Source organism: Pocillopora damicornis, chromosome 2, assembly GCF_964200805.1.
Source record: "Pocillopora damicornis chromosome 2, jaPocDami1.2, whole genome shotgun sequence".
NCBI lineage: Eukaryota > Metazoa > Cnidaria > Anthozoa > Scleractinia > Pocilloporidae > Pocillopora > Pocillopora damicornis.
The window spans coordinates 4116135-4143178 of record NC_142671.1 but is presented as its reverse complement, the minus strand read 5'-3'; the positions used below and the strand labels follow the sequence as shown (position 1 = coordinate 4143178).

At 36.2% G+C, this 27044-nt stretch overlaps 1 protein-coding gene and 1 long non-coding RNA gene across 13 annotated transcripts; one reads left to right on the top strand and one right to left on the bottom strand.

Moving 5' to 3' along the window:
• Nucleotides 1-189: 189 nt before the first annotated feature.
• On the bottom strand, nt 190-13511 carry LOC113674611 (uncharacterized). The gene is made up of 3 exons (XR_003446531.2): nt 13352-13511; nt 13113-13166; nt 190-341 (listed from the first exon to the last, which is right to left on the bottom strand). It is a non-coding gene; the product is annotated as an uncharacterized LOC113674611 (long non-coding RNA).
• On the top strand, nt 2741-26115 carry LOC113674609 (transcription factor 12). Of its 12 annotated transcripts, none has more exons than XM_027191097.2 (21): nt 2741-3175; nt 3312-3405; nt 3591-3649; nt 4049-4172; nt 6275-6306; nt 9092-9149; nt 13171-13217; nt 14879-14984; nt 17794-17906; nt 18005-18067; nt 19125-19278; nt 19768-19838; nt 19994-20093; nt 20508-20596; nt 21025-21231; nt 21632-21749; nt 22200-22434; nt 23492-23579; nt 23982-24039; nt 24319-24486; nt 24781-26115. In XM_027191097.2, the coding sequence occupies exons 1-21, from the start codon at nt 3122-3124 to the stop codon at nt 24873-24875; spliced, it is 2133 nt and encodes a 710-aa protein (XP_027046898.2). In that variant the 5' UTR covers nt 2741-3121; the 3' UTR covers nt 24876-26115. The 12 variants fall into 12 exon arrangements, 10 of the variants coding, with proteins under 10 accessions (XP_027046898.2, XP_089053254.1, XP_027046899.2 ...); XR_016183866.1 differs by having other exon boundaries at nt 2745-3175; nt 23347-23579; XM_089197128.1 differs by having other exon boundaries at nt 2745-3175; nt 4049-4115.
• The last annotated feature ends 929 nt before the right edge of the window (nt 26116-27044 follow it).

Below are 27044 nucleotides of genomic sequence, written 5' to 3'. Positions count from 1 at the left end.
GTCAAAAGTTTCCTTTCATATTAGGTGGCCGAATCTTGTCTACATAACTTCACCTCTTTATTAAAATCATCTGATTTTCTTCCCTGAAAGTATCTATTTTGAAGTTTTTTTAGAGAGAAAAAAAATAATTTGGAAGGGAGGGGAGGGCTTAAGAAGAGCATTCTGCACAAATGTAAGTTTGTTGAAGGAGACAACTTCCAATGTCTTTTATTATTATTGTGAAAATAATTTTCGCGAAGTTCTTGAAAGCGCACAACAAGGCGAAAAGACTTCTCCTAGTATTTTACCACGGAATTAGCCTGTCGTTCTTGAGTCTTCAGGGCGAAATCTCTGCTCGACATCTGTGTAAAAGAAAAAAAAAGAGCGTACGTGATACTTCCTCTTCCCATTTTTTCTTAATGAAGCACGGAAAGCTGCGGTCTAGAAATCATCCTACCACGCCAGAACATTTGTCAAAAGAATTTAGCTCGTTAGTGAACTATTTTTGACAAGATAACAATTCTCTGTGGGCTTCCACACCTATCTGCCAAATAAAGAACTAAAGAACTAAATTTGCTACAGACATTTGTATACGCTAGGCAACTCTATTGTAAAGTATTTCACCAGTAGAGTTTTATCTTATATCGAGCCGCAAACTTTTATTTATACGGAGCTAACCCACTGCTCCATCATTTTTAAGCGCTGGTTTGGCCTTTAAAAGCACCCATTTTGGGAACAAAGAGGAAAAAGGACGGATAATTTGCTATTTCGAAAATGCCATGAATCGGGAATCTTTTGGAAGTTTCGTCCCGAATTCGGCAAAGTTCGGTCCTTGGATCTCGAACGAACTTCACACCGTAGATCGTGGAAGGGCATGGCGGGTATGTTTTATTTTTCTTCCGTTTTTAATGAATTGTTATGTTTCAAAACCATGTAAGGTGTCCACGACATGCGCATTAACTCAATCTCCTTTGCTTTCTAAATAGTAGGGACAAACATCAACCATCCACTGTGAACCGCGATTGCAAAAAAGGATAAAGTTATTCTTAAACGCAATTGAAAGGGAAAATCATGGTGGCGTTAGGCAGAATTAGGCCAAAAATTGTATAGATCAGAGGATTTACATCCGCTTTATTCAAATGATCATAAAACTTACATCAAATTTATATGAGGAACGCTGATAATATGAACTTGTTCAAAGATCAGCCCATTCGGTATTGAAAACTTCTATAAAAGGAATTATTTAAGTTCTTTAAAATCTCCTACTAACGCCACATCAGTCATGGGGTGCTATTTAAAAAATTAATAAACGTGATCTTCATAATTGCGTATTTCTCTCGTATCTTCCTGAAATAACTGTTCGAAGGGACATTCTGGGACGTAAGGAAGACTTGAAATAACTTTATTTCATATATATGTATATCCCAAACACAAAAGCTAACTGTTCGAAGGGACATTCTGGGATATAAGGAAGACTTCAAATAACTTTGTATTTATAGATACATCCCAAAGGCAAAAGCTTAAGAAACAACTATATACATCATTTCGTGAATGTGTTACGAGCTTCGTTCTGAAGTCGAACTTAGGGTAGTGTTTATTGTACAGTGAATCGTAAACAAATGGCAAATTATGCCCATCTTGTTATATCCTACGCGTGATGGGTTGAGCACTGCAAGTTCATGATTCGAAGTGCCTCTTCTTGTGATTTGTTATTGATTGAAACAAACGCACGATATTTGAACGTTTGGTTGGCTAGGAGGATATTCACTAAGTAGTTTGGGTCAAAAGCTACTTGTGTTAGCTAAGACATGATGCGAAAGCAAACCATCGTTGTTGTGATGTCACGTAATTGTCGCGAAAAGTGAGGTAGGGACAAATTCAAACTTCAAAAAAGCCCACAAAAACTGGCATCGGAACAAAAATTTCTCGGCTCAAAATCGGCTAAGAGGAATGCGTGTTTTTGTGTGAATTGTATGAATCACATTTAATTCACGTTTCCTTTTGGCTTGTCAACATTATGCAAATTTTGAGAAAAGTTTACCGTGGATATGCAAATTTCCAGAACTTTCAAACGACTCTTATGTGAACGACTCAAAAACGAGGTTGCCAAAAGAGCATTTCTTTACTTTAAGAAAGATTAAAAGATCGCACCTTAATCCCACTCGGGCAAGTGTAAGCGGAACTAAACAAAAGGATTACATGTGACACTACCATGAAAATCGTAGGGAACCATAGCGTAACAATTGTTTAAAATAATCGAAGGAAAGCGAGGGAGTAATTTAACTCGTGCATCATTGTTTGGAGCGTTTCACAAAGACGTACCCACATAAATTTTATGTCGCTAACGAGAACCGGAAATAACAAATTTAATATTTCCTGTTCATGAACAAAAATTTATAGCGTTGGACCTAAGAATAATGTTAATAACACCGTTGCAACTTAAATTAATTACTCGTGGAAAAAAAAAACTTTTTTCCGATCTCCTTTTTTAAAATTATAAGAATAGATTTTTTGTTGTTCATATTAAATCATTTTTGCACTAATATTCTTTCTGCATCCCAAACAGGGAAAAAGTTTAACTCAATAACGTCATAGATCAGCCAATCACAAACGCCGAAAATGTTGTTTGGGTTTTGTAATCACGTGTAGTGGTCACATGGTAATAGTTGAGTTTCTAACAACACGTGCGATTGGTCCGAACATAATTGGATCTGTCAAGACTAATAATTGCCATGATGAAAGCAACAATGAGCTGTCAATTATTATTTTTAGTCCCCTCCCCGGAGAGTTGGGCCGGTTAAACTTGGGAATATGGAGAAAACGAAGCCACGCGAATTAGAGGAAATTTGTAAAGCTAGTTGTTGAGTTGTGTTCGCGGAAATTCCCCCCGCGCTGAAGGCGCATGGAAAACCGTTAAAAAATCACGAATTATTTGGCAGAGTGCGGTTTGTCAGCTCGGTATAACGATCGAGGGAAAGTTATACGCGTTGCCTTTGTTACGGAGCAAGCTTGCAGTTTTGAGGATTTTTTGTGTGGTTCAGCTTATTATTCAAAATCGACTCACTCAAGCCTGCGTGCATTCACAAAAGTCGCTGCGATTTCTTCAACGGACTGCACGCTAGACACTGGGAGATTTTGACGAATGAATCCGCACGCGGGAGATAAGGAACTGAGCGATCTACTAGACTTCAGCGCGGTTAGTACAACTTGGAAAAATTTCTGACACACTTGCATTCGCAACTTCTCTTGATGTTGCGATTAGCGAGCGCCGTTGGCTGCAGTTTATTAACGATCGTGTTTGCTTTGTGTGTTGGCAATTTTTTTTTGCTCAGATGTTCTCGCCGCCGGGATCCATGGTCGGCAGTAAATCTAGTGGCTCTCTGACGGAAGCTGGGTTATCGAGTTCCATGCACGCATCTAGAACAGGTGCCGTTTGCGTTTTGTTTGTATGCCGTTCGCCATGAATTAAACTTTCTGTATGGACCTCACAGAACCTGCTACTCACACTAGAGTACATCACACCGGTTCTTGATTCCAACCCACATGCTTCTCTGCTTCCAAGACATAAAAATATTTCCTCTGCTGGCTTACTTTTATTTTTTCTTTTGTAGGTTCTTTAGACGAGACACCCACGTGGCAAGGCAGTTCTGTGTCGGCCTACGAAGCTCGGGTAAGCTGTGAATACAGTTAAACTTATGATGCTTTATGCGCTTGAAAATTAAAACAAATCTCCAAAACAAAAGTTCGGTAAAATTCGCTACAAATGTCAACAGGAACATTTGTGCAAAATTAGAACCACTAATGTAGCACGTGCCTGAACGGAAACTCTATATTTTCGAGCGATAATTTGTTACTTTATAAAGATGCAAAATATTTTACTAACAAGTGGCCCTTATAGACTTGTATGTTAGCGAAGCCATGCCCGTTGAAATGTTGTTTTCCATTTAGTTCGGCATTTTTAACACTTCACTGAGCAAAACCTGAACGACTGAATAAATATACTTCATATGACCTTTTTAATTTCGCCGATTTTTATTCTGTTTTAATATTTTTATTCTGTACTTTCCAGGCATATCACACGGATAGTCACGGTGTATACAGCACGATCGAAGATGTGGAGGGCGACTTTATTTCCCGTAAGGGAGCTGGTTTTACTAATTCGTATCTCGGTTCAAACTCTCTAGGAACTTTAGGTAAGAGTATTGTTAACGCAAGGTAGACATTTCGGCGAGGAATTGATTGTGAAATTATTCTTTGGCACTTGAATGATTCAGATAAGGCTCTACTTGTCTCGGCTTTGTTGTTGTTTTGTCGGTGAGCATCATAGCAGTACCTCGTTGCCTTCTTGAGATTGTTCGCACGATCAAGCTTCCTGTGATCCAAACATTGACGCGTGCTGCTTTGCCATACTCTAGAATTAAGCGTTAAATCCTTCGATCGAATTGAAACACAAGACAATGAAAAACCAAATGCAAATTTGCATGGATTTTTTTCGGAATATGATCGGTTTGTTTTTTCCATGTATATAATATTTTTTGACGCATGACGAGATCGCATTTTCTTGTGGCGAAAACGATTTCTTTTTCTCATGATCGGTTTTAACGACTCGAAAGGGTTAGACGGTGGCGAAATTAGCGCAAAACAGTTTTTTAGATATTTAGATTTCCCCCTTGTATTTGCGATAATTTTAATATTTTAACGCGCCATGCTTGGTAAATAAGATGACCATATTTTATTTTCGTTCACTTCAAGTACAGAGCTGGTGGAGTAATTTGTTCTGCTTAGGACGTTTTTGCTGTTGCGAGTCGTTTTCTGGTGATGGCAGACTTTTGTGTCTCGGTTAATAAAATAAGCGATTAGGGCAAATTTTCATTTTATATTTCGTCAAAAAAAATTGTTTCCATTCATCCTTTGTTCACGTCAAATAGGAGATATGATAATGTGCGCGAACATGCTTACTCGCGCACAAGCCCCACCCTCTGAGGGGTTTTACGATTATAACACATCTTGTTTTATGAGCAACATAAAAACTGGCGTAATGATAAATACCTACAGTAAAATTAAGGTCAATTTGAGGATTCCCTTCTTTCCAAAGTACCAACAAACGCGTGACTCGAACACATGTGTATGTATTTAACATGGTTGAGTTCATGCACTGATTAAATACTCTCTATGTCTTGTTAATTTTATATATGGTTCGGTTCATTGACCACGCAAATTTTACTTCGTCATAATATAAATTTTCACACATTATTTTTTATCGTTTTTAGAAGCAGATGTTGTTTTACCAGGTGAAAACGTTTGAGAGGTGTAATATAGATTTGAAAGAAATGATTCACTTGTGGTCGGTTGTTTTGGAGCTTTGACTGAATCGATCTCCCTTTAGCTGGAGTTAATCTGCCAAACAAATCAGCTATTTACACTTTGGGCTTTAAGATGAAACCTACATCAAGATCTTGGATAGGTTGACCAACAAGTCACCATGTGTGTATTTTGCATTGAACCTGCTCTATGTTAGGTGACATAAGTTAAACACAGGCTTGCCAGCTCTGAAAACTTCAAAATTTAACAATTTGCATCGATTGAAAGTGAAGAGCAAATTTATGACATTTATTTTTTTCTCTCAAATTTAAGGAATAAAATAAGGAATTTTGTTAAATAGAGATTTAGTAAAACAGAAATAACTTCTAGTAGCAAGTCTAGCTTCCTCCATGTAAGATACAAATGTAATTGAGGCGAAATTTGGCTTTTCTGTGCTTTGAGAAAAATCTTCTTGACCACAACTTTTTTAGAACATCTCAGGGTTTTTTGAAGTAGGAAGGATTGTATCATTTGGCATGCATTGGCTGTCAGTCATTCAGTTGTTCTTTTGTGAAGAGAGTCTCTCCTCTTTGAACAAAAGTTGGTTGGAAAATTGCCCAATATGTTTCAGCGTAGGGCATAGATGAGGTTCTGTCAATTTAGTTATTTTAAATGTTTGCAGTGGCTGCAGATGCATACTTAGAGTTAGACACCAGTTTCTAGCACATTTGACATTTTAGAATATCTCTGTATGTAGTTTTAATTGCTAGCACAAGTTAGTCTTATACAGGAAGGTCTCACACAATTATTTAAACATAAGCGTGATATGATTTCATTCTAGCACTAGTTAGTGTGACATGTAAGGACTAGTGATATCACAGTATTATATAATTGATGATACCATATAAGATATATATATAGCTGACAAGAAGTGACTGGGTTTTTTTTCTGCTTTTGTTTTGTTTTGGTTTTTTTTATTGTTTTTTTTTTTCAGGCTATAGAGAATCCGGACTAACAGGAAGTCAGGTGAGTTTTGTTACCCACAATGTTCTCTAGGGATTTTTTAAGCAGTTGGGCATAATATTAAAATAGCTGATGGTCACAAATGAGACCTCTAAGGCCATAGACATCTATTTTCCTTGCTTCAATTTATTGTTTTGTGTCCAATTTTTATCAATCTATTTGGGTACATGCAGAAATAAAAGGAAAAGTTAAAATGTATTCCAGATAAAGACAATTCTTTCACTCTTTTGTTGTCATAAAGTAGCAAGTGCTTCAAAAACAAGTAGCTGGTAAAACCAATGGCTGCTGTTGCCTCTAGAGAATGCTATATAGGGATTCAAAACAAGCAATATGCAGTAGCTAACTTTCTACAGCTATATTGTCTAGATCACTTCGCTGTCTCTCCCTCACCAGCTCAGAGTGATATTTATACATGCATGTTGTGAAGAAGATACATGTATAACCCTAACCAACCAATAAGGTTGTGCCCTATTGGAAAGGGTCTATACTTAAGTGAGCTACCCACAGTCTCTGTCTCATTTATTTTCTCTCGTTTCCTCAATTTTATCAAAATCCTTTATGAAGAGGTATCAAGTTGACTGTAAAATGTTATTTGTTGCACAAAAGCCTATTCAAACTTGGGAAAGCTTTATTCCAAGTTTGCAAATTCAGTGTTCCATGATTCTGCTGTGCTTATATTCTCTCCTTCTTGAGGAATTTTCCTCTTTATCTGGTTAATTATGCCCAAAATGAGGGAATATTGAACTATAAAAATGACATTCAAAGGGCTTTAGATTTCTCAAAATTTGAAAGGCTTTTTAATCAAATAATAAATAAGGAAGCCGAATGTTTTACAGCACATCTGTTAAACACCACAGAAAATGCAACAGCTTTTTGGCTCAGTAATGTATAAATTGAAGATGTATTTCAAGAATAACCCCTTCACATGATTGGAAATAGTAAATTTACCAAAGGAAATAAATTAAAAGGATTTGTAAAAGTTGTGCCAAACTAAGATACTTGTATGAGTAGTAAAGAGCAGTTTGTAAACATTACTTTTTTTTTAAGCTAGAATTTTTGTATTTATCCCTATGCATTGTTGTGCTCACATATGTATATGATGTTATTTCGACCAATGAGGTATTATAACCTTGAGCTACAGGAAGAAGAGAAATAGATAAAGGTTTGGAATGACAATTCACTAGAATTCAATTTCTTTTCTTTTTTTTTTTCTTTTCTTTTCTTTTTTTTTACACTAAAAACAGTGACAACTAAACAAATTTGTTTTAAAGGCAACCTACTTAATCGTCATTCACAATTCATGTTTTAAAACATGTAAACTGGGAAATGACCAAGAAGAAATGATCAAGACACTTTTTCCTGCAGAATAGACTCGTGCACTACCATAAAATAATTATTTTTGATGAATTTTACAAGTGTGCTAATGTCTGTAATAACTCTGGTAGCTCTAGTCAATCTGAAGTTTAGCTAATTACTTTGTTTAGCGCAACTGCAAGTAGTTCTAGGTGCTGTATGAGAATAAACAAGTGATAAAAAAGGCTTGGTATCCAGGAGGCAAAATTTGGTTCTTAAAAGAACAGCTTCCTGTAAACATTGTTAAAATTGGTTACAAAGGGATCACCTGCTAAGCTGCAATACTTTTGAGAGTTAAATATGGTCCTATCAATAATTTAAGGATTTGTACACCAGTAAGATGTTGTAGATCCACTGGACAGTGTTTTCAGAGGCTTGGCAAATACTTTGAGCATTTATTTAAGTAACTTGGTCATGGACTCCAAGGAAAGGGTTCCTCGTGGCAGAATAAGTGTACCCTACTTGTTTAATTGCATACTGTAAAGCATATTTTGTCATCCAATGATGTTCACCTTAAGCAGCCTATTTCATATCCCCATGCAGGAAGTACTTGCCTTCCTCATTGCTTCTTTTAAACATAAATTTCCAATTTCAACTTAGTTTTCTTTGAAAGAAACCTACTGAGAGGTAGAATCGGGCAGAACAGTACAATAAGGGGAAAATAAAAAAATCATTAGTCATAAGAGGTTGGCTTTAGTCATCCAAAATCTAGTGTTCAAAAATTGATGGGTGCACATTCTTAACATAGGCTGCAGGTTTGGTGGATTCAGATTGTTGTTATTTTTATTTGATAATTGGGAATGTTAGAGTTATTGATTGATAAAGTGTTGTCTTTTTTACTTCAAGAGTCAAAGAAACCTCCAAATAGGTTCTAAACTGAACAACACAATCATTGTTAAACTACACTTTTGCTTTCCGTTTTTGTTCCCTCATGACTCATTAAAAATCAAACATAACAGTAATCCACTAATTTATAAACTTTCATAGATTTCATGGTGAAATCAGTTGAATGTGTTGCACAAAAGTTACAAAGTTCAATCTTGTCAAGGAGCTTCCCTTGAAAACACAATCTCGATGCACAATCTTTAAGAGTTGAATATATTTTGCAATGCTTGCCTTAGGAATGAAACTGAAAATGATATATTAATTTATGGTTAATCACATTATCAATTCTTGTTCATTGGGAAGGACCAAATCTATTAGAATAACTTCAGGATTTAATGGGTTTGTCTTATCATAGTTGTCTTTATTATCATTATTATTTTTGTAATGATCATTATCATATCATGTTATCATCTTTATCTTTCTGCATGATAGACTGGCATTGCTGTATTTTTTTAACTGTAAATGCTCAACAACAACTTCTACAGACCTAAAACAACAACAACAAACAAAACGAAATTTTTAAGCTTTGTGGTTATTTTTTTCCCCACAGGCTGGCCTCCCTCCACCGCTGCAGACCTCTCATGATGTTTCTCTATCAAGTCCAGATTGTAAGTTCACCAATGTAGACAATTATTCATACAAAATATTGTGATCATGTACATGTGTACTCTAGGGCTCACATGGATAGCTTACCTCTCTGGTAGTAGACTTGAATTTGAAGAACCAGCATATAGTTTGTAATCCAAGAATCTGCGCTTAAATATGGTCAATATACTTGAAATCCAAACTTGTGATTAACTATTATGAAACAGACTGATGAGAGGTTCAAATTACATCTTTGGTAGGCTATCCAATAAGTAGAGACAATTTAATGCATCTTTTATGGTAATCATACAGTGTACATTTTTCATTTTCATTTGTATTTTGGCCATTTGACAAAACCTTTTGCTTATAATTACAAGCCTAGACCTTAATGTTTCTGACATGAAAATGGGACTGCTTTAGTCTGTTAGGGTAGGAAATTTCCTGCATGCATCCCAAAGCAATTTTCCTTTTGTTTGATCTTATTGAATTGTAACCAAGCATATACATTTTTACATTATTGGTTGAAGGTTCTCCCTTCTTGTTACTTTTTCTCCCAATACAACTTCCTGGAAAATTCCATACCAGTGTTTCAAGACTGCTCTTAATTTTTTCATTTTTTTTTTTTTTAGTTTTCCTTGATCTCCCTATCCTCTCCACTTATTTTAGATGACAATCCTTTTGTAAAAATTCCATTGGCAAAACTTGGGTTCATTGATTGTAAAGCAGCTACTCTATAAGGCTATAAACATTTAATCATAAAAAAGTCAGCTAATACTTGTCAAAAATATTTCGCAGAAACACAAAATAGTATAAAATAAAATGAATACCAGTTACTCTCATCTAAACATACCAATTCACCAATGAGTCAAGCCTAAGTAATTTTGAGCATTTCACAGATCAAAAGTCTGCTCGTAGTTTATTAGAACGTCAATTCAAACTGTGGTCAGTCTTAGAATAAGTTGTGACTTTACTTTTGGTGAAATAGTTATTTTTTTGGTCTCACAATCTTTTAGATATAATTGCATGTACATGTACTTTGATAAAAATGTCTATTTGTTCTTAAAATTAGCTGTGAATAATCTTTGGTGTTAAAACTCAAGTATTTTAGACAGTGCACTATCATTTCTTGTGGAGAGATTGCAAAACATTAAGCTTTCGTTTGATTTATCAAAGTATAATTACCACAACTGCTAAACCTGAAAAGACAATTTACTTTGTTTACATTTTTCCATGCTTTACAATGTCAGCATGGGGCTGATTAAAAGTGACACCCTGGAGTTTAGAGAAATACCTCTTGGTCTAAACTGAGGCAGAGTGATTATTCTCTAGTACTAAACAATGTTGCATCATATTCAAAGATCATTCTAAATAGATGTTTAGTTCTAATTTTAGAGTCAATTTTCTGGTCCTGTTTATTTGAAGAAATGAAAGTGATGTGATTTTTAATTTAACAGAAAGTTTGAGTTGCATGCAACGTCATAACTTTACTATGTTATTGACCTCTCCAAACAAATGGAACGTGAAGAAAACAATGATTCTAATCTGCAGGAGAATCATTACAACATGTTTTGAGATCAAAGTTCAAAAGAAGCATTTTAGCCAATAAGTAATTTTGTAAGCAATGAAAGGAATTTGTCTTGTCATGGGCAATTAACAAGTGAACCCTTAAGTCTTTACTTAGAAGACCTACTCAAATCTGTCCTTATTTAGTCATTACAGAATTTATACACACAACGTGTCTTTTAAAGTTATTAGTAGGTAATTTTAGAGATTGTATCTTTCTTTATTATTAATTCAGGGGATCCAAGAAGGAAACAGTACTTTTTAAACACTAGATGGCTTAATTTACTCCTGTCTTCATTGAAAATCTATGACACTTGCAAAAAATGGTGAACAAGAAAGCATGGTCAGGTTAACCAATGTATGACTGAGTGACATCACTATTGGAACTGATATATCATTACATTAACCAACAATAAAGCATTTTCAATGTAACATTTTTAAAGCTGCTTTTTAAAAATGTTGCCATTTTTCATGGAAAAGTATCAATAATATTATGATATCAACTACTTTTTAAAACTTCAAAGATCAACATAGCTTTTAAAACTTCAAAGATCAGTGTAGCCTTTAAAAAATTGTCTTTGTATGTGCCAAAAATTTGACAATGGAGGCAGCCATTTTGAATGTGGTGGCGTAATTTCAAGTTGACAAATCTTACTTCTCATTTTTTACATCTCTTGGTATCATGGTGGCTGTTGGTCAGGAAATATATGTAGCTAGGGGGGGAAAAATTATTCAGGGGCAGGGATGTTTTCAAGGCAACTTACTTAATCATCATTCACAATTCATTTTTTAAAACATGTAAACTGGGAAATGACCAAGAAGAAATAATCAAGACACGCTTTTGCCTGCAGAATAGACTTATGCACTGCCTTAAAATAATTATTTTTGATGAATTTTACAAGTGTCTGTAATAACTCTGGTAGCCCTGGTCAATCTGAAGTTTGGCTTATTACTTTGTTTAGCACATATCCAAGTAGTTCTAGGTGCTGTGTGAGAAAAAACAAGAGATTAAAAAAGCTTGGTTTTCAGGAGGTAAAAATTTGGTTCCTAAAAAAACAGCTTCCTGTAAACATTGTCAAAATTGGTTACAAAGGGATCACCTGCTAAGCTGCAATACTTTTGAGAGTTAAATATGGTCCTATCAATAATTTAAGGATTTGTGTACCAGTGAGATGTTGTAGATCCACTGCGCAGTGTTTTCAGAGGCCTGGCCAAATCTGTCCTTATTTAGTTATTAAAGAATTTATAAAAATTATTCAGAGTCAGGGAGATTTGAGGAAAAGTACATCTTTTGAAGATTAAGTCAGGAAACACTAAAATCTTGAGTCAATAACTGATAAACTCATTCATCTTGTTTGAACCTCTTCATGATGAAAGATTCTAAGATTTGATGTTAGGTGATGCCCACACTTACTTGTGTATATTGTTTAAAATAGTTGATAGATTCCTGATATACTTATTGTTTCCCCTTGCAATGTACATCTTAGTTCAAGATTTTTTTTAAATGAAATCATCCTCTCTCACTTTTGCCAATTTTATTGTTATCTCCAATTTCATAATTGTTACATGGACATGAATTGTGTTGGATTGGTAGTATATTGTTTAATGAAATTAAACATTAAACCTGACAATGGGTGTCAAAGAAATCAGTCCTTTTTACAAATTACACTAAAGAACTATCAGTTTGTTTACAATGAATGTAACTTACTGAAAGCTTAAATAAGTGGATAGAGAAGATGGCTGTGTGAAGTGGTTGGAGGCCATTATAACAACCAATTCATTCAACTTTACACTCAAGGTTTAATAAGTCAAGGAAAAGTAAGCAGGGAATTTCAAAATCCTATGGCTACAGCAATCATGGGTGATCTGTTTAGGAAATTGATTTTTTTTAGAGCCTTGGAATTTTTTCTAAAGAACAACTGTACTATGTGTGCATCATTAAATAAACCTTGATAGCCTGATGTATGCCACAAGTACAGTGTTCACCTTTTCAGACAGTAACCAGTAACATTTACTGCCTGTAGTACCTCTTATTACCATTTAAAATTGCTTGGAATTCTTGAAATTCAACAGGTAAAAGGATTGCTTTACTGGTTTGAGAATTTATTTTACCTGTCATGCTTAAAATAAGGGAGAACACTGATGCATGATGTATCCACCCCCTGTCTGTACTTTTCACACATCTACCATGTTATGAACTTGTTTTCAAAATGCATTCAAACTGCTGTGCAGTCAATTATTTTTTTTCATACTTGAAATTATTTTACTTGTGATTCAATCTAACCATGATGTGATATATTAAATTTTATGGCAAATTGTAATATTAATTGACAGCACCAATAGGTAGCATGCTATGGTTAGAGGTCTTGACACCATGCATTATGTTCTTTATTTCTATTGTTACTGTAGCATGTGTTGTTTACCTTGTGGAGAAGTATTTTGTCCTGTCTAACCACTGCTTGTTAATGTCTTTTTTTCTAGGGAGAGGAAGAAAGTATAAGTCAAGCAAAAACAATAGCTCCCTTTCTGTAAGTGTGCCGAGATATGAATTTATTCTGGGGAGGAAATCATGGAATTTTGAGTTGATTACACATTCACTGTTTGACCTTTCAATAATAATGAAGACTCCGGTTTTAAATAGTAAAATATACTTATATTGTACCTTAACCAACAGAAGGTGTACTGGTTTTCAGTTGCAGTCTGTTTGGTAACTTAATTTTGTAAATAATCTTAAGTCACATGTAAATGTTGACCTCTTCATACATTGACAGTACATAGTTTGACTTTGATCAAACACAATCATTGACTGCCTCTGATAAGTCAAATATTTCTGCCAATGAATAACAGACCAAGGAGTGTTTGTTACATGATAGCTGAATAAAAAATAAGTTTCAAGGGAGGAGAGGCTAGGAGTCTGAAGTCACAGCATGCAAGCTTTTTAAAAAACAATGAAAAGACATATGAGTGAGCTGTGGCCTTTTAATGCAGTATTTTTGAAAGATGCTACTCCCAATGATTTTATAAAGATGTTTTAATGGCAATCTAGGGCTTATAAAAATGTTTTTTCCAGACTTCTTTAAAATGACTGTAGTTATTGTCATTCCATGCTGTGCTGATGGATTTAAAACATGCATTTGAGAATTATTCATTGTCCTCCATCTTACGAATTTCTGATCACTGCAGAGTCTTAGAATGCTACATCATGGTAGATTACTTAGTTTTTCAAAGATAAATACCAGCTGTAAAGCTTAAAGCACAGAACATCTGTTTAAGTAGGAAGGAAAAACTGCCAAATTCTTCCCCTGACTGTAGAGGTTGTGGTTTCTCATTTAGGATAAAGTTACAGGCAGATAGGCATAGGTCTGCCAGTTATCACTGTCACCTAATGTCACATGATAGCCTAATCAGAGCTTGAGTGCCTGTGATTGGTAAAAACATAAGCAAGCCCTTTGTTTAGATAGAAGGATCATCTTACAGTAATTAGATTATTGTCCTAATGTTGCCTGCATGAGGCGCTGTTAGGGAGCAGATAAAATAAGCCAGACAATACTTGGCCTGTTGTTCAGAGCAGTGATTTTTCTAAAAGATTTTTCCATGTGGAGACATCCATATCCTCATCAAAGACCTCTACTTCCCTATCATGCCAGGGGAAAGGTATAATTTATATCTTTGAGTACATTTGAGGCATTTCTATTGAACAGGGTTGTTTGAATAATGGTTTTATTTACCCTGATGTCACATCACTTTCACTTCAAGATGTGTCCTCAGAGATGAAACAGAAGGTCTTAAATATTGCCTGCGTCATTTCTCTCAGCTAAGATTGGGAGCCTAAATCAGTCATAACAGGATGTAGATAAGCCTTGTGGAGATTTCAGAACTTCCAAGAGCTTTGAAAAGCGGTTTCTTGATCCCATATGCTGAGTAACTTGAAACAACTGTTACTTCACTGTGACCCCCTGTGAAAGACAATTTACATGTGCTTTTCCTCTTCAATTATTGTTCAAAATGCTAGGATAAATACACATCAGGATGGCTGGTTGTGAAATGACAAGCCAGCTCTCTTCTAAGTGACTGCTGTCGCAATTTGCCTCTTGATCCCAGTTTATCTTTTAGTGTGCTTTGGGGTCTAATATTGCATCCTTTTCATTCTTTGGGATGCTGAAATTAAACATTGTTTTTTCTTTTACAGGTCTATTCACCAGGTGCTGATGACATGATGCCTCATCCTGGGGATGCCTTGACTCAATCTCATTACTCTCCTAAAGGGGGAATCTACGCTGATGCTTACTACATGGGTGAGAAGGATTAGCATATCTTGTGTTCCAGTCACCATCTTGCACTTTAATTTTTGTGCTCTTTGACCACCATTTTGGAAGAGTCTCTTGTTACAGTCTAATTTGTAATTTTCTTTGCGCCTAATCTTCACATTCTTGTTTTCCTCTTTACTGTTCTATTATTAGTAAATTAGTTCTTTTATTAATCAACTAATGACTGGTGGAATTTGTCGTAATAAAGCTGTCTTGTCCCTACCTGAAATTTCTTTTAACATTCTCTGTTCCTGACGTTTTTGTGAGCAAAATTGTTGAATCCATTCAGATGTTTCCTCTCACTGTGTCAGTTGTCAAAGACACAGGCTTCTGTTCTCAACTAGCCATAGATAAATAAGCAATGCCACATTTCTTGTTGAATTACCAGCATGAAAAACCCCAATGCTTGTCATTGGAGTGAACTGAGAGGATACTTGCTTGAGAGCAACTCAAAATAACATGTGGTAAAGGTGAAGTCGCTTAACAGACTGTTAATAACTACAAGTCTGTTGAATACCTGCAGTGGCTTAACACCACACTTGATTAGTTTTTTATTGGGGGCTATTTCAGTTACAGTGATGTGGTAAAGGCTGTTATACTCATTTGTGTTTATGGGCACTTCATTTGTGGTTTCCAGCTGAAGTAACATTATTCTGTCATTATAATCAAACTTATCATAAATCAAATTTTTCATGGCTTGTGTAGTTCATGACTCAAAATACACTGTCTTTAATGTGATTATTTTCAAATTTATTGTAAATTTAGCTTTATATCTCTTTTTCTGTAAGAATTCTGAGATTCTGTCTTCAAAAGGCTTCTATTTGCTTCACTGTGCACTGATTTCAGTGTTTGTAACATGTAACAGAATGAGTTTTTATGAAGAGCTCCTCCACACTTGATCTGGTCCATTTTTTTTTTTCACAAAGGAGCATCCAAATAACAGGCTTTTATTCTGCCACATGTTTTGGATGAGCTACCACCTCATAGACAATTCATATTTTGTCATCTGTTTTTCAGATTTTTGTACCTTTAATTTTTGTGATGCCAAAAATGTTGTTAGGTTGTGATCACCAATTGATGTACATGGTTTCTTTTTTTCCACTTTGAGATTTCCTATTTTACATTGATATATGATGGAAGCAAAGCTTCTATGGAGTGTCTTTGACCCTACCTCCTATATCTGATATAACACAAATGATTGTTGCTGATTCCAAGAATTCTTTGCAATAATTATGTGTTGTTTCATAACCGAAAAACATCATAAGGAATTGGTATATGTTAATTTTTAGCATTTTTTCCAGAAGAAATGAAAGGTCTCTTTAAATGGTGCTGTATTTTTTAAATATTTCTTTCTTCGTGTCTCAAAGTCTTTTGTCAACATGTAAATTAGATTGCAAGTTAGAGTGATTAACTTTGGTTATAGAATCTTGTTCAATTTACCTCAAGGAATTTTTCATACATGAAATCAAACAGTATGTGTATATGCATTTCATGCTGATGTTGTGTGAATGTTATCATGTGTTATATTCTTTGAAGAGGCAATGACCAGCTTTGCTAAACTTGATGCAACCCTTACTAAGCTAAGACTTACTAAGCAAATGATTTCAATGAAGGTGAAGAAATAAATTCCTAAAAGGCAGAAAATAACTTCAACAAAAATTTACTAACAAGAATAAGAAGGGAAATAATAACAAAGATACAACAAGACCAAAAAAATTCAAAATGCAGCGCAAGATACATGAAACACTTGAAGGGAAGGGATTATGATGCAGAACCTAAATGAAAACCCACCACACCAAAGGCATGAAACAGGGAATCTTTAGAGTGGTATGATTTACATCAAGTGCCAAAAAAGTAATGCATAAATGAAAAATGAAAAGATTGGGAGTTAATGAACTGGTGTGAGGTGTCTAAGAAGTTTGAAATCAAATAAAGAATTAGACACAGAATTTGTCATACCTGAACATTACTGAAGCATTGAAAAAAATTCAGAGGCTAAAAAGGTCTTTTTTGTTGTTTTACAAAAATAGAGAGAGAGAGAGATGCATTTATAACTGATTTTAGGTCAAGTCATGATGCTACCTGTCACCTGGTTCTTATTGAATAAGTACATTTACATTCTCATCCTGACAATTTTAAGCTCTTACCATATGTGATTGATTCAGTTAGTTTCAGCTTTAGTCTTTCTGTTGGGTTCTTTGTAAAAAAAGTTGCTCTTAAATGTGGCAATTCTTGGACCAAATCGAGATTTACCCTCTCTTTAGACAAGTGCTCTTTTTATTAAACTTTATTCCTTTAGTATCAAGAAATCTTGATTTGACAGCTTGTTCTAAAGTATTAATGAATGACTTTGTGGCCTAAATTGTATCTTTAAGTTTTCTGTTTTACTTCCCAAATAGAGTCTTTTAACTGCTCTTTTTTGCTCCAGTATTGGAGATACATGTGCTTGTTGTGTTTTATCCTATGAGCATGTAATTTAAATTTTGAAGTGGGTGCCCACTATTATATAAATCTGACCAAGCTATGATAGACTTATGTACAAGCAGCTGCTTGTAGCCACTTGTTCATGCTGATGAACATGTTTCCAAAATTTGTTTGGTATTTGGTTCTACTTTCTTTAACTTTATTCTTATCCAATTCATTACTTAAGCTGATGTTAAATGGCTGATGGGAGGTGTTAAACTTTTCCCCTTTGAAATAAGTTGAAAAGGGATTTCAAGGTTATATGAAAAGGATTTCAAAGAAATATGATGTGTGGAAGGTATTGTAACTCAATTTGTGCTTTGTGTCCCTTTAGATCATGGCTCACCAGATCCATGGGGGCACACTGGTCAGCTTGGTCCAGGATCTTACTCTGGTTCAGCTGGCTCCTACAGCAACAGTTATGGCATGCATCCAAGAGATGGCATGGTGGGTTACACAGTTCAGTTACAATCACAATTTTGCTGGGTTGATTTGGTTTTGCTTAAGTTTGTTTACAATGAGGGGTTTTGTTTGTTTATTTTTAGAGCGATGTTCGTGGTATTCCTGTTTCAGCATTAGCAAAGGGGCCAGCAATTCACCAACCTAGGGTGGGCTTTGTTTATGGTGTTAAAAAATACACATACATCATCTCTGATCAGCATTGTGCTGACAACTTCCTCTCATCTCCTTGAACACAAGCTCAGCTGACTGTAATCATTGCAAAATTGGGTTAGACACATAACATGCTGGTGCCATTTTAAGGGTTTTTATTGCTGTCAATTAACATTTAACACCACCAGTAGTCTTCCGGTCATTTATCACCTTGTGGGTCTTGCTTTTTTTTTTCGTTTTCTCTTCTGATTCTCTGACCCTTTCACAAGTGTCATGCATGAAAGAAGTGAGTGTTAAGCTGTTTGAACAAGGAAATCGTTTAATCCTTATGTCTTTATTCTTAACTGACCAGTGTCTCTTAACACATGGAGAACTACATGTATTTAACATACTTGTACTTTGTATTACTGATTTTTGATAGTCAACCTTACACCTTCAATTCAAATTATCATTTAATTGTGGGGTACAGAAAAATAAGATGGGTATGTGGTGAAAGTGTGCAATTTCTTTTTTTAACGTAGCTTTATTCATCAAGCATAATTTGTTAATTCAACCTTGCTACCTGCATTTAAAACTATAAAACATCTCTGCTATTTTCTTTTAACAGCTTATTCAAAACTTCTCTGTTCATTAGATAGACTTTTAATTGTGTATCTTATCAGTATCCAAATTCTAAAATTTGTCCGTTAAATTATGAAGTACTTTTATGTATGTGGCTCTCTGTTGTGTGAAACAAAGTAACAAACAGTTTGAGAGTATAGCAAATTTGTCAGATGATTTTCTTAAACAGCCAGTGAAGTAGTCTGGCTTCCAGTGTGAACTTTTTTATTTGGTAGTTTGGCTGTATACCAGCATGAATGGGAGTATTTTGAATTGCAACATTGTTATAACAGATTTGCCAAATGACTCTGATTTCAAGCAAATTTATTTTAATATCAAGAATCATATACTTTACCTCAAAGGTAGAGTGCTTTATCCACAGAAGTACAGTGGTACATGTAGGTACTTAAGATATGTATTGCTTCAGCTAATCTTTTCCACTATATTAAACAGGGCTACCATCACTTAGGCCATGGTGAGCCAATGGAGAGACTGTCAAGTTTACCACCGATGACATCTTTTAGGCAAACAGGAATGCACCATGGTCAATCATCACCCTATCTCCATTCTTCAGTGTCACCTCCTCTCAATGGAAGTGATCCAATGGGTATGGTCTTTGGTTTAAAACTAAACCTTCAGTTTTAAAGATATTATAATTCAAGCAAGAGAGCTGAGCTTGTTGTAGAAGAACAGCTTATTTCTTTTTTTAAATATGAGACAACATTTCCTGGGAACTTAAACTGAAAGTTTGATTGAAAAAGAGAATTTTTTTTTCTAACTTCTAAAAGATTATCATTGGAATAATTTTCCCAACAGGGTTTTCATGCCTCTTAAGGGAGGATCCATTTTTGGGAGGGGGCAGTGTGGGTCAAATCATGTGGATTCACTGGTGTTTGATGTACCAATTGAGAAACCTCCCAACAAAAAATCTGTACAGGATGGCCTCTTTGAGGTGAATTTTCAAGTTGCAAGAAAAATAGAATAAAAGCCTATTTGCTTCTTGTAATGCGCTGCTTCATGTTTATTTGGGGCACACCATTGTTGTTCCTTTTTTCTGTTGTTTATGTGATTTATCATACTGTTACTTTTATTACAGCCAGTCACAGCTCTAGGGCACCCACATCTGGTTCACAAACTGGAGACACACTAGGGAAAGCCCTAGCATCTGTAAGTGCAGAATCCTGTTTGAGGATGTAATTTTAACAACCTTACAGTTCATCTAGGAGTGCTGAAAGAATAAGTTACTACTTGCTAATTTTTGAAAATCAACAGGGAGTGTGAAACTGTCTTTTAATGACATAAAAAATTGATTGTTCTTGCAGATTTACCCCACAGACAATGGTGGATCATACTCATCAAACCCAACAACACCAGTAGCATCTCCTCCCCCCTTGGCTAGTGTCAGTGACAGACCTTTATCAGGTAAGATGCTTTGCCCCAGCTTGACCATTTCTGAAGTTTGTTTCAACCAAATGTTGCATGTAGATTGTGATTTCAATTGCAAAGAGCCATATTAGGAAGATTGTGAATTGTCACCAAAGTCTGTCATTAACCTCTGACTTCATTTAGTTCTGTCTGACTCTGTCTAATTTATAACTGTTGCTTTAGATTTTATTGGTAGTCAGAGCGTTCGTCCTTATTTTAAGCATGCAGATTTAAAGCAATTTTCAAGCTAGTAGAGCAATCCTTTACCTGTTGAATTTTCGAGAATTCCTAGCGATTCTGGTTGATACAGGAGGTAAGTTTTAGCAGTTACTGCCTGGAAAGGAGAGCACTTTAGTCATGGAAGAGAAAGACATCTAGATTAATAACAATGTTGTATTGATCTTATTACAGCTGGCTCTGGAGCTTCAGGACATTCTGCAAGCTGGGGAAGAACTAATCAACCAACATCACCTCCATATGAGAGCCATCTGCATTCTCTTGTGAGTAGAAGTTTGTCGTGGTACTGAGTTAATGATTAACCCACTACACCATAGCATTAGAGTGCATATTCCCCTACTGTTCTCTCTCCATTTCCTAAGGTGCTGACCAGGAGAATATGTTCAAAAATCACAATTTTCTGTAGTTAGTAATTATTTGCTTTATTCTTGTGGCCCTGATGTGTGGCTTAGCAGTGGTGTTGTAAGGGGAAATTGGATTCTTTAAGGGGTCAAAGGTTGAAAATGTTGTTGATTAGACGTAAGTGATTCAATAATGGTTTATCGGGTAGACAAATGCAAATTAAATAGGAAAAAACAAAAAGGGCACCTGAAAATTTGGTGCAAGATACATGTGCATTAGCCTTGTATACATTTGACTTCTTTCCTAAAATCCATGCATTTCATCAAGGTCTGCAAATTTTACATTTCAGCAAAGCAGAATGGAGGAGAGGCTTGATGATGCTATTCATGTTTTGCGCACCCATGCTGAAGGTAGCCTCCCTCCTGGAATGTCACCAGTGGTAGCTGGAAGCTTGCTGAGTGCTGCTGCGGCAGCAAGTGCAAGTGGAGTTCAGGGTGTTAGCTATTCAACCTCTGTGGGAAGTAGTGGTACATCAGCAGTCCCCATGGATCAGATGGTAAAGCAAACCTGTTTTTAATTGTACTTCCATAGCAACTGCCATCTTTTTGGTATGATTGTGGACCCCTGTAATTCAAGTTTAACTTGTACCCAAAACAAAACTCAAATGAAAATGAAATTGTGTGTACATGTACAAATGCTTGAATGCTGTCCCCTCAAAGAAGTTAGTGAGGCAGAGATACAGGTTAACGCAGCTAAGAAAATGAATAAGTTGAAGACGGGATGACTGTTTTTGTGAACTAGCTGCTCTAGTATCAGAGTAGCCAGATAATAAAATTGATTGGCAAGATTAATTTTTCACAAATGTCTGATCATGACGTAGACATATCCCCCAAAAAATTATTACAAATTATTTATAGAAACTAAGAATCTTCATGGACAAACCTTTCATTCTTTAGAGTGGTGGACATAGTGGAATGGAGGATGATCCAGGAATGGCATCACCAAGTAACCTATCAAGTAGAGGAGCAGCATCACAAATGTCCCCCAGTACCTCAGAGACAAGTGAATCAAGATGTATGTACAAGTTTGATGTAGTCTACAAGTAATCAGGTGTTCCTTCTCGGGCAGTGGTGTTAAACAGAAGAATGATTTGATTTGATTTGAGCACCTTTTTGTTGAAATGTCTAGACTGACTGGTTGTATGGAATTAAGTAGTGGCCATTTTAAGGCGTTATCCTAATCCATTTGAGGAAAATTTGACATGCACAAGAATGCTGAAACGCACGTCTCAGAAATGATACTTCAGCGTCTCACTTTACAAAGACAACTACCGTCCTCTTTTTTAAGTTTATTTCGTGAAAAAGGGCTTCTAAGCCAAGTAGGTTTGACAGGTCATCATAACTGCATTGCTATATTTATATTTGAAAGATCAAAATGTTGTAATCTCTGTGTAGTTTGAGGATGTAAGGGAAAATTGTGGTAAATCGCCGGTAATTATAGTTAATTGTCTTTCTGCCTTGGCAGATGGTTCTAAAATGGACACAGGAGGCGAAAGTGCAAAGAGCAGTAAAGACTCGTCATCGAAGCAAGATTTGAAAAGTAACGGGGACTTGGCAGAGGACAGAGACAAAAGGGATTTGATTGTGGATGACGATGATGACGATGATAAATTGACAGAGGATGGTGGTGTTGATGACAACGGCCGAGTCAGAGTCGTCAGGGAACAAGAACGAAGATATGCGAATAATGCCAGGGAAAGGTATGATCATGAATTAGTGTAAGTACATGCAGGAGGAAACAGCGGCACAGTAGAGTCTGATACCCGAGTATCTATAACCACCTGTTATCTGAATGACTGGACTCGTGTCTGTAAAAAAACTGAAAACTGAAATTGCTACGTACATAATACTGTATATTGGTGTGGTGACCTTGCAAAGGTTCATTTAGCCACGTGTTGTTCAGTTTAGAAAATTGTTATTATTTTATTAGACCTAAAGTACAGGAAATTGTTGGGCCGGGGTGTATGATAACTCCATTTTTCGGGTTTCTGTTACTAAAAACCATTTCAGACTGAAATTTCGATATCATTAAATTATCTGAAGAAGAGCATGTTTACTCGGAATGTCTGCAGTCCCCGACACAGCAGGTCCTCAAGAGGTTGGAAGGCAACAGTTTTCAAGCTGATTTTTATGGTCTTTTTTCTCAGAAAGGTTGAAAATTTATCAAGTGCGACCCATGCCTGAAGCTTGAAGGAATTTGGTCGGACCAAAAATTGTCGTGCGCACTTGTCTCACGGAACTGAAGACAGTTCTTTCGCAAACTAAGCAAAAATTTTCCTAGTGCGTCGAGGCCCTAAGTAACATTTTCTCAGTCACTGAGTGATATAAAAATAATAAACAGGCTCTGCACTGAATCATACTATGTATAGAGAGAAAAAGTCAACCTTCATGAACTACCTAGCTGCTAAGTTCCCGGAATCTGCACATCTTTGTGACCTGAGAGTTTTTCATCCGGCGGCGACATTTTTAATAACCGCAAACAAGTGTCGATCGTAAAAGGCTCAAACCAGTGTGAATCTCTAGGATCCCTGCAAGAGACAGAAAAAAAAATGATCCCAGATCGATTTGATATTCAACAGTCCAATTTTGTGCTCTGCACCTTGCCTTAACAGGTTGAGAGTTCGAGACATAAACGGAGCCTTCAAAGAATTGGGAAGAATGTGTATGATGCATTTACAGGGTGACAAATCCAACTCTAATACTAAACAGACTAAGGTGAGATGCTAAGCTTACTACCCACATAACTCTTTATTACAGGATGAGGGTTCGAGACATCAACGGTGCCTTCAAAGAATTGGGCAGAATGTGTCAATTGCATTTAGAGAGCGACAAACCCCAGACCAAGGTAAAAAAAAAAGACAAGTTTTGTCACTTCCAAAGGTTGACTCCTTCTGTCATCTCCATTTGAAATTTCCTGTTCAGTTTTTATTCAGTGACTATGTTTACAATGTTGGTTAAAGTTGCATGTCACTCTCCAAGATGCCCTTGATCTCCAACACTGATACTACTGCTGTTAAAGAAGCTTCTTTGTTTGTTATATAGATCTCTTTAAGGCCTTGAGTGATAAAAACGAATAACATTATGTATGCAGTGTGAATTTGCAAATGCCTTCACAAACAACTCGGCTTGTAATTATACCCCTCTTCAAAATGTGAAAAAGTGATCCACGTGCCCTGGTGACTGTGATTGTGTATCGTTATGATCGAATTTTATTTACTCACCCACATATGGTTGCTTTGTCCCACAGCTTGTAATCCTTCACCAAGCGGTATCAGTCATCACAAGTTTAGAATCACAAGTTCGAGGTAAGCTTGGAATAAGATCGTGGTATTGTTTCAGAACTGATCGTGACTGTTTTTATTTCACATTTTTCCGTCATTTCTTATTGTGTTTTTTAATTCTGGAAAGGAGTAAGATGTTAGGCTTGTGGATTGTGAGGATGAGTTTTTACCTAACTTTTAAGTCAATTAATTATGGAATCAAACTTAGCCCTTTGGATCCAAGCCATTGAAGCAGCAGGGAACTGTTATCTCTACCGGCTGGCAATTTCACCTTCTAAAACTTTTATTTCCGGATTTTCCTAGAACGAAATCTCAACCCCAAAGCAGCTTGTCTCAAAAGGCGCGAAGAGGAGAAAGTTGAAGAGGAAGCCCCGGAGAAAAGAGCTGTACCGGGAGTGGACAAACCTTTTGACACCTCAGGGGCAGCAGCAGGGCGTGGGAGAGGCAGGCGAGGAAGGAGATCTTCAAGAGGTGGGTGGGGGTTCAGTCAAGTCGCAAACCTGTTCGATTTAGCAACAAACTCTATAGTTCGTCGTCTTAAGTGAAGTAGTTTTTTAATGAAAATATATTCTCTTTTACACAGTTCCTTCCTTATCTTTATTTTACTTTTGAGATTGTGAATGTAAGATTTAAAGGGATCTGCAGCAGTTTCAAGGGTATCGAGATATTAGGAAGTCAAAAGCATTCTTCAATCTTTTCAGTTTAGGGGTAACATCTGATGCGTTAGGTAGTAACAACTGATGTTCTACTTTTTCGCTCTAACAGGGGCTTTTAACGGCGAAGGTCGAGGAATGCCATGTGGACCACTGAACGGTTATGAACCAACGGACCATGGAGATCCACCCTCCTTAAATGCGTGACAAGAGTAAACATGGAAAAAAGTTTTTAATGGAACAAAGCTATCAGAGTTTTATGTAATTTACAGATTAAGTACTAAATGCAGCAAAATAAGTTTAGAGCAAGAGAGAGAAAAACGAAAATCTACAAGAAGCGACCTCGTCCGTACTAACCATTTATCACTGCTCTCTTTCCTACGCGGCTTAAACTGAGTCTACTTGATTGACAGTTTTTTCCTTGTTTTGTTTTGTTTTGTTTTTTTTCCTTCTCTTTTCCCGACGCGTGGCTCCATGGCGTATATAACGCTAGGAAAACCCAAAAGAAGCGTTGAACCTTGTCAATAAGTAGCTTATGTTACGTTTAAAGCTTAACTTGATAATTAGTTGAAGATTGCCATGCTTGGGCCGAAATTTTCACCACGATCAGATATTCTTCTCACTTCAGAGCCAATTCTTGCTTTTTGTACCTAAAGCTGATTTGATAATTAGATATACATATGTCTTATTGCTATCATCAAGTTCGATTCATGAAGTCTTACAGAAGAATTCTGCTTTAAAGTTGTAAATAAGAAAAGAATCACGTATCGTCCAACTTTCCATCTTAGTGTGACGTAAGCTACTCTCTTCTGATGAGGCCAGAGGTTAGCGTCCAGGTTACATGTCTTATGTGCGGCGTTCCAAGTTCAGGACAACCTTGTGATGTTTTCCTCCTTCCTTCTCCTACACTGAACTATTTTAACAGCTTTTTCATCGCGCCATGAGATGTGTTTTATTCTTGGTATTCCTCAGAAGAAATAGGCGTTTACTAATTTATCCATTATACATTTCACTAGACAACTAAACATTTTAGATGATATTTTTATGAATATTACCGGTTACTACTTAGAATAGCAATCGCCGCTAGTTAATAACATCATCACCCAGACACTGCTTTTGCACTGCATACCATCGAAGACTCCTATAGCAACGATCTTTCCCCTAGGCTTCTTTCTGCTCTCATTATATTAGCTATCAGTTACTTGACTATTAAAGATCGATTGAGTGTATTTCACTTGATTTATCTCGATATGTAATGGAATACTTAGACAACCTTGGTTGTTGAATTTGCAATTTAGCGAGAGCCGTGTTTTGGTGATAATGGTGACCTAGGAAGGCCTTTCAGAACTCAATGTAAAGGCATTTTTTCTGACAATCGTAGAGTATAGCCATTGATGTACATAGAATTAAATACTGATCAGTCAAATAAAAGCTCAACTTACAGTAAGTTTTCTGCTGGTTCCAGACACATAGTTACGCAACCTTGGTCTTAGGGCCTCTCTTCTGGAAACAAAAAGTCCACGCTGTGAGACTTAAGAGGGTGTCTCTGTAAGAGCGGTCCGGTCGATTTTTCTTGAGACACGGATTTCGCTCATTTCTTGTGTGTTATAAGACATTCATGTACCTATACTAAAACCACAATCCGTTTGATCGGATCTCTTTATTTTTCAGAGTTTTACGGAAATTAAATTTCACTCGACCGAAGGCTTGTCGTGACACTTTTCAAGACTTTAATTTGAGACAAGTTTGGAGGACAATTTACAAAAAACTACGGAACTCAGCAAAAAACAAATAGCCCAGCCATGTATATTAACTCTATCTTATCTATCGAGGCGACTTTTGTGAACATCATGTTTCAATCAAGGAAACAGGAAGACTTGAATGACACCATATCGGTCCTCTTAAGTCACACGCGAAAACCGATCAAATTCAAGGTAAATTTTTGAAAAAGTGAGGCGTTCTTAACTGATCCAACTAACATAGCTAGGAAGTAGGTACCTACAGAAAAAAAATTTGTGAAGTGCGAATCAAATAACATAACTGCTTCATCTTCGAGGCAATGTCACGCTGGTAGTTTGATTTTCGGATCGTCAAGAACGGTGACCAGGAAGCGATCGCTATGTTTACCTCATAAACGTGACCGCTGACCAGTCGCTGAGTGAGAACAGTATAGCGCGGGGTGGGGTGGTTGGCGGGCCTATCGTCATAAGATATTCGAATACATGCTTAAAAAGCTTTAGGACTCCAATTCTAAACAGTGAAGGCACGCTTCGTGGTACAGACAACTTTTATTTTACTCTTATAACTTTCTCCTTTAAATTAGAACTGGTATTAATTAATAGAGTTTTCAATATATTTTTAACCGGGGTACCCATA